The sequence below is a fragment of the Octodon degus genome, unplaced genomic scaffold, assembly GCF_000260255.1.
Source record: "Octodon degus isolate 3935 unplaced genomic scaffold, OctDeg1.0 scaffold00191, whole genome shotgun sequence".
Taxonomy (NCBI): Eukaryota; Metazoa; Chordata; class Mammalia; order Rodentia; family Octodontidae; genus Octodon; species Octodon degus.
Window position 1 is genome coordinate 334,677 of NW_004524767.1, and position 12,666 is coordinate 347,342.

At 36.3% G+C, this 12,666-nt stretch overlaps 1 protein-coding gene and 1 pseudogene across 1 annotated transcript in view; one reads left to right on the top strand and one right to left on the bottom strand.

Annotated features, from left to right (window-relative positions):
* Positions 1–2,708: 2,708 nt before the first annotated feature.
* On the bottom strand, positions 2,709–5,470 carry LOC111813479 (annotated as a pseudogene).
* A 1,846-nt stretch (positions 5,471–7,316) lies between these two features.
* The window catches only part of Tmprss11b (transmembrane serine protease 11B), a 20,177-nt gene continuing 14,827 nt past the window's right edge, over positions 7,317–12,666 (top strand). Inside the window, exon 1 of the mRNA XM_004644078.2 lies at positions 7,317–7,488. Within this exon, the coding sequence (XP_004644135.1) occupies positions 7,481–7,488 (8 nt within the window). The 5' untranslated portion in view covers positions 7,317–7,480. The remainder of the gene's footprint in view (positions 7,489–12,666) is intronic.

The window sequence follows — 12,666 nt, forward strand, 5'->3', positions numbered from 1 at the left end:
GTGTGTGTGTGTGTGTGTGTGTGTGCATACACATCTGTGTATGTGTGTGCATGTGAGAATAAGCACTGTGAAAAGCTTGCACTTTGGAGCATTTGGTTACCCAGTGTTCTCTGCATTTTCTCTTGTTGAACAACATCTTTTACTTTTAGTTAAAATCTCAATATGAGCTTTTTCTTTAGGTACCTGTGAACCTTTACAAATGGCCTTGTGAAACTTGGCAAATTTTCATATTTAAAAGAGCAGCAGTGGTGTATTGCAGCTACCCTGGACTAATGAATAAGAATCAGATGTTAAAACTTCAGAAATTATATGAGCTAGTTACAAAATACACTCATAGTTGAAAATTAAATATACAAAACACTCAAATCTCATCATATCTTAATTATTTTACTGCATCTTGTTATTTATATTGTTGAGGTTATTCACATCCATTGAATCTGTAGTGACCTAACATGACACTACGTGTCATTTCTCAGCAAACCCATACTTAGTGATGTACAATTAAAAATTTATGAAGTATTTACATTTACAACATGGAGATTAGCAAATACTCAAAATTAGCACCTATATGCTTGCTTCATGAATTGGTTGTTGAACACTTTTACTACATAAATGAATATAAATATTTCTCACTTATGGTTTTAAAAGAATCTTCACTAGATAATGCAAATAAAGAATAATTTCTGTTTTGTGACATTGTAATGTAGCTTTTGGCCATTGTGCCAGATGTGTTGTTAAATCCATTTCTCATTATTTTAATATAAGAGGAAATTGCAGAAGATCAAGTTTTGAGACATTTCATAATGAATGTTAGGGACACTTCACATTTTCAATTTATACTGTTTATTGTCATCAAACATGTATGTAATAATGTAATGTTTATTATTATGCTTCATTATGAACATAAAATGATTCCATCATATTTTCTTATGCTACCACTATTTATTTATTTATTTATTTATTTATTTTTAAAGGAGTCCGGCTTGGGGTATGACCTTTATTGAACTTATCCACCAGAGTAGAAATAATATCTGTACAAAACCAAATGTTTGTTACTATAACTTTTGCATCACAGTTAAAATCCTGTTTTATTTTTTTCCATAATTTTATTGAGCAGCAAATAGCAATGAGACAGTTTCAAACCAAATTGGTAGGACAGTTTCAATAATTAACACATTGCATACATTCTTCCTAGTGGTTAATTGCTGTACAAGATGCGGACTTGATATCCTATTTACAAACACCATTAGAACAAATTCTTCTATTCATGAAGAGATTGTAACTATATATCTATTCTAACCACTTTCAATACACAGATACAAAATGGACATTCATCTGTACCCCCTTTTTTTGTTAAGTTCCGTTATTTGAATATTATAGGTGTGTAAACTCAGCAAAATATTCTAAAAGAGTCCAGTAGCCCATAAAAGCAATGGGTCTTCCACTTGACTGGCAATTTAAAAAATTGTTGACCTGAGTCCCCTACAGCTCAACATAACAGCATGGCTTTACTTCTTATACTTCCTTTTTATACTTTTCTGCTGAATGGTTAAGACTAAGGTAAAGCAGGACCTATGCAACAAGAGTTGTAGCTTTTGGGTCTGAGAAGGTCAGTGAAATCCCCTCAGGATTTATCCTAACATCCTGATTGTAGAACCTTTGTCAGTGTCAGCCATGTGGATAAGTCACGGCCATTGCTTGGTCAATGAGCTCTCTGTGAAAGCCTGAGAGAAAATTTTCTGTCCATGTGACTCTCCTTAGGCACATTCTACATCATCGATCACTTTCCTCTTTGGCTCCATAATCTCCTTGATCAGAAAATCTGGGACACTGCCGAGTTACATGATGTTACAGTACAAGTTCTCATATGTCCTGAGTCTTAATTGACCTTGGAAGGCTAGGGCCAAAATGTTGGCTTTCCTTGTGGCCCTCCTTTTTCTCTAATTTTGATCTGAAAACTTAGGTTTTTAGCCATCAAGAAGACAAGCTTATTGTTATTATCATACAACTCAGGCTGTTAAGCTTAACCTCACTATCTGTCTGAATATCAAACATCTTAGGCATAATAAGGAACAGGTATTTTTTGTCAAGTATTGATATGTTGAACTTTAAGTCCCTATAGAATATGATGAAAAAACATTTAAAATTAGAATATATTTTAAAAGTAAGCATAAAAAATTATATACTTCTTATGTTTACACATAAGTCCAAAAATTTAACCATATACAACCTTGAAGCAGGACAGTCCCATAATATTCCTTTTCCTATCTCTTGCCTTCATTCACCACCCTGCTTCTTTTTGAACAACCATCTACCCGAGAGACAGCACAGCTGCAACTGGCATGTCATGACAAATAGCCCGTATTCAGAAAACCAGAATGACAGGCATTCCAAGCATGAAAAATCCAAACAGTTTTAATAACTGTGAACTCAAAACCCACTACTACAGAATCAATAACTTCTTTGAAGGCACAGTGACACTTATATATGGTTAAGACTTGAATGCAGAAATTTGGTTGTTTGGAAAGATAATTAAACTTCCATCGTGCTCAAATAGAATTACAAAAAGGCAAAATTGTGTTGTTGTTGTTGTTGTTGTTGTTGTTGTTGTTGTTGTTTTATAGAGATACAGTCCACTGAAATCACCAATAATGGACAGCTGTTAAAGAGTGTTAGAGTCCTGAGATAATAAAAAATCCAGACATCCTTTACACAGTCTTCCGTTGTCCTTTCTTTGCAATCAGACACTTGCGGATATGTGGGATGATACCACCTCCCACAACTGTAGCTTTGATGAGTGAGTCCAATTCTTCATCCCCACGAAGGGCAAGGTGCAAGTGTCGAGGGGTAATGCGCTTTACTTTCAGGTCTTTGGATGCATTTCCTGCCAGTTCCGACCATGGCTGGTTGTCCTGGACTTCAGATGTGGATGGATGTGGCCCATGGGGAATTGCAGGCCTGCCCCCTGTGAGAGGAAACTGCCTTTGTCTTGGCCTTTCCGGAGTCCTTCCTGCCTTCCTGCCAGCCTTTTCCAATTTTGCTGAGGTGCAAGCAGGCAGGCAGTGAACAGGCCGGTTCCACATGCAAGGCCCACTCCTCCACCTCACCGCGATTCAAACTACCTGTGCTGCCACTTTAAAAGTCTCTTCATTTAACACTTTTCAGAGTAGACATTCATAGCCGGATAATCAAAACAGACCTCTAGTAGACAACATTTACTATTTTTTTAAATCTAGGTTTATCTTCTTTAATTCAGACTTATCTACCAAAACCAAGATTCAGTGAGACAGAAATCACTAGTCATAGTAATGAGAAACTGTTTTCATACTATTTTTCTCAGCCATTTGGTGAAAGAGAAGGATCAAAAAGAATCAAGACAAGCAACAATTGGAGCAGGAAAAATAATAGTCAGAGAGATGCTCTAAATAAACCAGACTATTTTTAAAGAAAAGTGCAGCACTCTACCTCAGTTGTTGGCTTAGCTACATATCCCTGATGTAGCCTACAGGCAATGTTCAGAGAGCAAGGGAACCAGCGATCAGAGAAGACTGCTCTGTGAGGACTTCCTCCTGCTTTGTAGTTGCCTGTCTCTCATCTCAAACCTTTTAGAGAGGAAAAAAAATGAAAACAAACAAACAAACAATAAAAAAAAGTAAACCTAAACTCTCTATTCTTATTTTCAAATCCGTAAAATGCTCAATTCACTCTTTCTACTCATTTCTAAAACCCAACTTAGAAGGCTTCACCAGAAGACAGTTCCTGACATTCCTAAGCAGATGTTCCTGGTTGCCCAGGACAGAAAACATTTACAACTGCATTTTCCAGTTGTAAAAGTTACCTCTTTATGTATGAGAGTCTTCTTTTAGACCATGAACTGCTCAAGGGATCTTTCCAATCTCTGTGTTCCTAGAATTACTCAGTGGCTGGCTCAGGGGGTGCAGTTGTTGTACCTAACTGAATAAAATCAGTCTGCTTATTATGTCTGTCTGTTTTCCTTTCATCATCCCCTTGCACAAAATCTGTGTTCCAAACACACTGTCAAAGATTTTGGAAAAATGCTATCCCAGCTCTTTGCAAATGGTATATATTCTGACTGGGGTGATTCTTCTGACTTATTTTGATGAATTTCTATTGTGCTTTGAAAGTGAGTTCACACTTTTATAAGTATTTTGGATATATTCTCATGGATATGTGCCTGTTATGATTATGTCAATATTTCATTCTAGAATGTCCTACAGAGGCAACAAACTGTTTTTAGCTTATATTAATTTGACCCCAACTCTCTAAGAATATGTATTTTATTATGAATTCTACTCTTTCCTCTACTCAAATCCAAATGGAAGACAAGTTTTTAGTACAACATATATATTTATATTTTCCTAAATTACATAAGAAATATGTTAACACATTATTCCTGTAAAGAAAAGGAACCCATAATAGGTGAGGCTGAACTTTATTTATCACTTTCAGTTTTGATAAATTTGTTTTTTCTTCAGAGTAATCCTCTTTCTGCAATTCCTTCTAAGTATTTTCATAAATAAAGACCTTAAATACATACATTGACACTCTTTTTAAAAGGGCAATGTAAGTCATTGTTTTACATTTAATGGTGCCATGTTAAATTGTTACTTTGCAATATTTACTCAGTAATTATCCTTGAAATCTTTCTATATATGGATAGATTTGTAACTGTTACTCAGGCTTTCATGAAGTCAAGCAGAAATCCTAATAAATCTGACTCAGGTACTCTTTTCTCATTTCTAGGACAAATACCCAACACCAAAAATTAGGGAAGGAAAAGTTTATTTAGCTCAGTTACTTGGAGGTTTCAGTCCATACTCAACTGGCTTCAAGGCAAAGTGGCACATGACAGAGAACAACCTTTCATGGTGACGGCAAAGAGCAGAGAGCAAAGGGAGTGACAGCAGCTCAGACAGCTAGCTGGCCTCTCTCCCCTCCTTATACTGAATTGGAAATTACCTGCCCCAGGGCAGTTGCAGCACCCATACCCACAACAATCAATTACAAACTCCAGAAGCTTCCTCATGACTGCATGAGGCTTTGGGGGGACAACTGTGCACAAACCTTAACAACATCTAAAAAATTGTAGGAAGAGTTAGAGGTATCACCAATAAACTATCTTGTCTCAGCTTATTCTAAATTGTGTCTTAGCCTCAGGAATCCAGAGAGTAAACAGTGGGGACCACTGCAGAAGCATTCCATCTTAATGACTTTTTACTAAAAGCAACCCCATTTTTGCCTTGAAAGCCCTGTGACTCTCTTCTCCCTTCTCAGTTCATTTAACTAGAAAAATGTAATCTGTACCCAGGACCCTCAGGAGCTGTAAAGATGCAGCTTTCAGCTATTTACTGTACCATAAAAAGAGGACCCAGAATGAGGATGCATGACTCTGCTCACTCACTGTATCTACTAGAACTTCATTCTTTTCAACACCTGCATAATACTCCATACATTGATATACCAGTTTATTTAAAAATTCTTGTTTGAATAATTTCCTTCCATTTTTTGCTATTGCAAATTTTGTAATAAATGTCATATGTTTTGTTTGAGCACATGTGCTAGGATAACTATTTGGTCATGAAAGTGGTTGGGGATAAGGTGGAAATAGTTTTTGAAATAATCACTGTCAAACTGTTCTCTAAAGTTGCTTTCTCAGTTGTAACTCCAGTCATCCACATATCAGTGTTCATTTTTCTGTATTTCCACCACATCTTGAAACAGCAAATATTTTTAACTTCTAAAACATTTTAGTAAAATTGTATGATGGTTTTACTTTATATTTTTATAATTATCACTATTAAGATCAGTCATCTTATTTACTTTGTATCATCTGGATTATAAACACCGTGAGAGTGTATATACAAATTGCAATATTATTTTTGCCTTCAAATTCAAACAGCTTACACTGAGGTGATGGGACATCTCATCCACAGGACAAATTTAAATAGAAATGGAAATCACAGCAGATGACTAAACTCCAAATGAGTACTGATGACAGTAAATGATTACAGGTCAGAGATTTAAAAAAACAAATAAAAAATGTAAAGCTTTACAAGGAAGTCTTCATGAAAGAATTGGCAACTGACTGCATTTGTGAAGGATGAATAAACACCAGAGGGCAGAAACAATGATCAAGGGAGTGTAAGGAAAATGAATAAATTTATGAGGGTAGGGAGCACTTGCTAGTCAAGACAGATGACCACAACAAATCTCTCAAGTCATCAGGGTTTAAGCAAAATCATTGTTAAGACAGCACAATGTTCTGGTATTTGTGAAAATACTTGATTTACATGAATGCATTTGACACAAGAGCCTTCCATTTGTGGTCCTTTTCTCCCACATTTTCACCTCTGACAAATTGAGCCAGGCATTGAAATAGAGGCCAGGTCCTTTCTATTACTTCATACTACTATGGATCAAGGTGAATAAAGAGAGACGATGTTCCAAGAGGCATGGAGTAGCAGCAAAAGAGGTTCATACTTTTTCCAAAGAGCAGCTAAAAATTTGAAAGTTTCTGTAAAATATAAAAATGCCACAGATCTGTGCTTTAGGATGACTAACACCAGTTAATGTCATCATTCAGGCCTCTGCTTAAAGCAGACAAGCTTCCTTCTTCAAGAAGCCCATTATACAGAGAGCCACCCCCAACTCACTGCACTCTCCACAATCATCCTACTTCATTTTCCTCATAGCATATATAATTAGCTTGCATTAAATCATGTGTTCGCTCTTTTGTTAATGTTTGTCTGCTTTTTCCATTGAGTCCATTAAGTCCATGTAGCCAGGAACTTTTAATACACTTACTGTTCAATTAGTAAAACATACTAATTTAGTAAAACATATTTATTTAGTAAAACAGCTGTCTGATGGTTAACCAGTTCATTTTCCTGTAAAGAATTAACAAAACAGAATTGTTTCTTACTTCAGAAACTTCTTTTTCTTCTGTAAATCCATTTCTAAAAAGATGTGCAGAGAACTCCAGTGAATATATTTCTTAATTGAACCTGTTTTGAATGAGTAATGACATAGAATTATTTATCCAAAACAAGAGAACTGAAGTTGTTTTGCAGAGACCGCCTTAATGGGGAGAACTGGTTTCACTGAGGAGGAACTCAAACCATGGAAACCCTCAGCGCACCTGAGTCAGACCCTGACTCACCTATCTGTGGTGGTTTTTTTGGGTGGGTCTCTCAGATGACCAATCTAAGTAATATCCATTGTTTTTTTTTTTTTTTCTAAGCATCCAACTGAGAGAATTTTCATTTCTTCTTTTAAACCACGTATCTACAGCTGTCATCAACTTGTTAAACAAGTTTCCTCTTAATTGCTTTCTGTTACTGCACCCAGCCCTTAAAATCTCAATTATCCTTATGGTTAGCACATTTACTGGCAAGGACAAGTAGAGTGAAGAAGTTTCCTGTATTTTTATCAATAGCACCAGACATCCCATCAGCACACCATGTATAGGTAAGTGGAAGTTTGCTTGCTTAAAATTCTGACATGAATGGAGTTAACATTGTTTTGCCAACATGACTCCTATTGAAGGGTGGCAGCAAAGCAATTGAGTTCAGGCAGGAAATGTGCAGTTTTCCTACAGCATTTTTAATTTTCTGCCCGGAGCCAACCTTGTCACAAACATATACTTGTGTGCAGAATCTAACATTTTAAATAATTATCTGGGGACTGCTGTAGAAAAGTCACATGGAGCCTAGTATCCTGTGAATTAAAAATAGTGTGAAGCTGGGTCTATCATCATCTGGTGAGAAGGTAGAAGAAAGAACAGTTTCTTCTTAGAAATCAAATGTAAATTGTTGGTAATGATACTATAACTTTCTTGTTTCTTTCAACATCTCACGTTTTCTGCAGAGCTCTTATGAGTCTCACAGTACCACTGCTGTGTAGAACATCTCTGTAGAGTCAAATAAAATCCATATATGTTTACCAATTAAATGTTCATGAACCAGAATACTATGATTATGTATGAACATGGGCTATCTCTGTTAAGGATATCTAGATAGATAATGATGACAAAATTTTAGGAAGATGCTTTCAGCTTTCAACAAATTCTCAAAACATGTAAAACTATCAAAATTAACTGACTCTAATCTTAACATATTTACTAGTCAGATAAATGTATAGCTGACATAATATTTATCTAAAATGTATATCATTCAATATATGTAGGGGGTGAATAGCTGAGCCTTCATTTATACAAGCAAACAACATATATATATATATATATATATATATATATATATATAATCAGTATTCATCTATATTATGATTAGAAGAGGAATACTCACTGTGATAGAATCCATTAATATTATTTTCTTCAATTATTGTTGTATGTTTATTTTATTCAAGTTGTTATTTCATTTATCACCCTGATGTTTTCTTATTGTTCACATCATTCATTTGTCAATAAAGTAATAAAATAATATTAAAGTGGAAAATGAAAGCATGATTGATTTGTTCTGCTTTGCCCATGAGACGCTCAGCACATTAATATATACAATGTGATTTGTTTGAAGGATGCGTCCCTCTTTCCTTTCACCATTTTACACTTGTATGATGCCGTAAACTTGAAAGATTTTAAAAGATTAAGCCATTGTCTACATGAACTACTAGTTCCTCTGGACAGATTTGGCTGCTTGTTCTGTGACTATCTTCTCAGAATGAGGCATTAATCCAGTTACACAGCTGACCTCCTAGGCATTTGGGAATATGGCTGATTCTGCTGGTTTGTTTGAGACCCTGCTGAACTTTGTGACTGCATATGGGTGCTTAGGTGATGACTACTTCAAAAGAAAATGGAAGCACCAGAATTGAAAGTAGAGATTTCACAAATTTTATAAATTTTGAACTTTTTCTTAGAACCATATTACCAAGTGGAAAAAGTCTCAGAAGAAAGCTCTGCTTTTGATCCTTGCAGAAGTAACTGAGAAGTTCAGGTCTAAGAGTTTTTATAACAGGATATGATATATCCTGGGTATGTCCTCCCAGTAATGATTTTCAGAAAAACTTATATGCAAATTACCAGAAATGCAATAATAGCAGAGTAAGTTTTCTGCTTCAAAAGTATTTGGGTTGTTTGTGTTTGTTTGTTTGGTTGGCTCAGGGGATCAAACTCAGGACCTTGAACTTTCTGGGAAGGTGTTTATGCTGCTCAGCTATCTCCCTGGCCCAATTATCAGTCATTTCAAGCAGTTCTTTCCTCTCTGTCAGGATTTGTAGGGCTTTAGGTTATGTAGGGCTTTAGGTTATTATGTTTCAGGCCAGTAAAACATCTGAGCTGTGTGATCAGAAATAATCAAGGTAGAAAAAGGGAAAGGAATAGAATCTTAAAATCTTATAGTAAATTTAGTGAAATAAAATGGAAAATTAAGAAGTCATTTTATCCTTCTGCTTTCAAACCATAGTTTTTAGGCGAATCCTAAATTGCCATTTTTATATTTTTCATTTTTAAAATTTTATAAATGAATTTTTATTGTATTTTTAGATGTAGATTTTATGTTTTTATAAGAATATATCCTGAAAGACTTCTTTTGAATTAAAACTTTACAAATAAAACTAGCCAAACAAAAGCTATAACTATATCCTCCACTAAGAAAGATGTAATTAGAAAAATAAGCAAATAGTAGAAGCCTAGAGGAAGCAGAGATTTGAACAATGGGTGTGGTGTACTGTGCATGCAGTGAGTGTGGTTGTCTCTGTGAAGCGGGATGCTTATGCAGCAAGCTAAGTGCTGACACACACTAAGAGGTCAATAGCATTGTGAATTTCATATTAAATAAGCAAAATAAAATAAAATAAGCAGACTAAAGCGCCTGCTTAGGCAGAGCTCAGGGACTGGAATTCTATCCCTGCCACCACAAGCCATGCCAGCGCTGCACCCAAGGCACACTGAGACAGTGACTGAGACAGGGCATGGTGGCAAGTGCCTGTAATCCCAGCGCTTGGGAGGCTGAAAACAGGAGTATCACTACGAGTCCGATCTACGTAGTGAGACCCTATAGATTCGATACTAAATACATTTTAAAAAAATAAATAAGCAAAAATTTGTAATATAAAGGGTTGTAATCTTGGAAGACATCAAGCAGTGAGAATGTAAAACTGAGAAAGCATGTTAGGGTTTTTAGTCCCCATTAGATTACAAATGACATTGTTAGTCTTGGAAGAAAAACATTAATTTTATACAAGAAACACTCTAATACACTGATCCACTTTCACAGGCTTCACTCTCCCCTGTTTGAGATGACACCTAAGTTTATAGCCGCAACTCTGGTTCAGGTAACTACCAGTCTCACAGACTCAGCAATGCACTGGAAATTTATGGGCCTTTAAACTTCAGGATATAAAATTTTACATTTTTTCCACCAAAATAGCTCATTTTACTTTCTCTTATTCTTCTGGTAAAATCAATGTCATCTTCACCATAGTCCTAATCTTTAGGAATATGATTATCAAGTTCTGGCAAATATTCTGGCCTTGTAAAGTTCCTCAAGTTCTTTATTCTTTACATTTATAGTATTGTTACTCCAGTCTGATGGATTTTAACAGTATCTTTCCTCACTGGTCTTCTCCTCTCATTTCTCCTTTCTTTCAAATGTGATCATACACACACAGTCAAATTCATTTCCTAAACATGTCAAGCCCTCATGTTCATCATTTTCACAGGACAAAGGTAAAATTCTCCTGACTAGCTCCAAGACCTTTACATCATCTGGATTCCTCTATTCTAGTTTCTCTCCCAAATGCAGCTGTCCTTCCTTGCCCTTGTCTTCCTTCGTTTGTGTGTGTAACTAATGTTGTCTATGATGCTGGGCTACAGACCACAATATTCTAGTGGCTAGACGTAAAAACCTGACACATATAAATTTTTAAAATCCTAAATGTAGGGTCCTAATAGAGTTGCTGAAAGAGGCATCAGTGAAGAGGAGATGACAAAGCAGAGTGGTGAGGTTTAGTGGCAACTCAGCGGGCAGACTTAAGGTGTGCACATCAGGCACGAGGAACAGGGTATACAAAGACGTGGGATGTGAAGGAGTCTGGTGGGTTGGGAGAAACCTGATAAATTTGAGATGATCAGAACACAGCTACTCAAGAGTGAGGTGGAAATAAATAATAAATAAAAATAAAAATATGCGGAAAAAGAAAAAAAACAGCGAGGGCTAAGAGGGAAGGGTGTGGCATGAAGCAGAGGCATGGGCACTTTCCTTGCACAAATGTGAGGGAAAGACACATTGTGGTAGATGTGTGACAAGTTCCTGCATGTGATAGTGGAATGATGAATGTTCTTCTCTAAATATTTCTGTTTTCTTGGTGGAATAAAAGTAGTATCAGATAAGAGTAAAGATAGGTCAAATGGTGATGAAGGTTTGAGAAAAATGTAAGAAATTATTTCTCTACAAGAGCTATAAAACATCAATAGAGGAGAGATTTTTTTTAAATCTTCTGAAAGCACCAACCCAGTTTATCTTTACCTTTGATCAATACATTATGCACACTGCCTCCAATTGCTACTTCCAATCTGAAATTTCTGACAATCATGTCTTGAGAGTTAAAGTTTAAAGTACAAATCTGTAGGCTCTTCCAAGAATTCAAATTCAGTAGATGTGGAGTAACGTCTTACTCTGTGCAATTACTTAATAAGCACCCTGAGAAAATTCTAATTCATGTCACTCTCTAGTCACACTCAAAGAAGTCCAGTGAGGGAAGTCAAAATCCCAAGGTCTTCTTGTGCTGTCCAGGGTCTTGTTGCCAGCTCTCTTTGTTACTCAGTCAGGGATCCCCTGAGAAACAGAGCCACTAGGAGATGGAGACAGAGAATGAGGCAGACAGAAAGAGATTTAAATCTATGTAACTTTATATACTTAAATTTATCTATAAACATGTATATACACAAACACACAGACACACATGAGCACCTTGACAGGATTATTTTAAGCATACACACCTGGGAGGATGGCAAGTTTAAAGAACATGGAAACAGCTGGCACCTGGAAATAGGCAGGATTCAGTGTGGTTATGTCAAGGCAGAACTTCTTCCCGAACATCAGCATTGGCTGACAAAGCAGATTGGAAGAAGCTCATTCACACTTTCAGAGGTGATCTCCTGAGTCAGCGGATTGTACTCTAATGACAGCCATGGAAACTGATCACAACATCTAGGTCAATGTTTGACCAAACAGCTGGATGCTGGCGTCCAACTAAAGCTGACACATCACATAAGCCATCAAGCTGTCCACTCTCATCTGTGGCCAATTTATGACCCACAGTGAGCTATAGAAAACAAATGAATCACTGATCATTCTTCCAGACCTGCACATGGGTCCTTCTTCCAGAATGTGTTCCATTCTTCTTTGACTGTGATACCCTCACAGGTCCTTATAGCCACCAGAGCAGAGGCTCAAAACAACTTATGCAAAACAGTAAAAAGATGCAGCTTACTGTAGATGCATGATTTTTTTCCATAAAGATTCCTTGGGCCCACAGTAATGAGCTGAAACACACAAACACTACCCTAACATATGCATTACTATGTATTTGTGTGTTTTCTTTGTACACAAGAGCATAGTAAATAGTATAGGATCACACTTGTACTTTAAAAATCATGATGGCTTAGGGGCCGGGGAGATGGCTCAG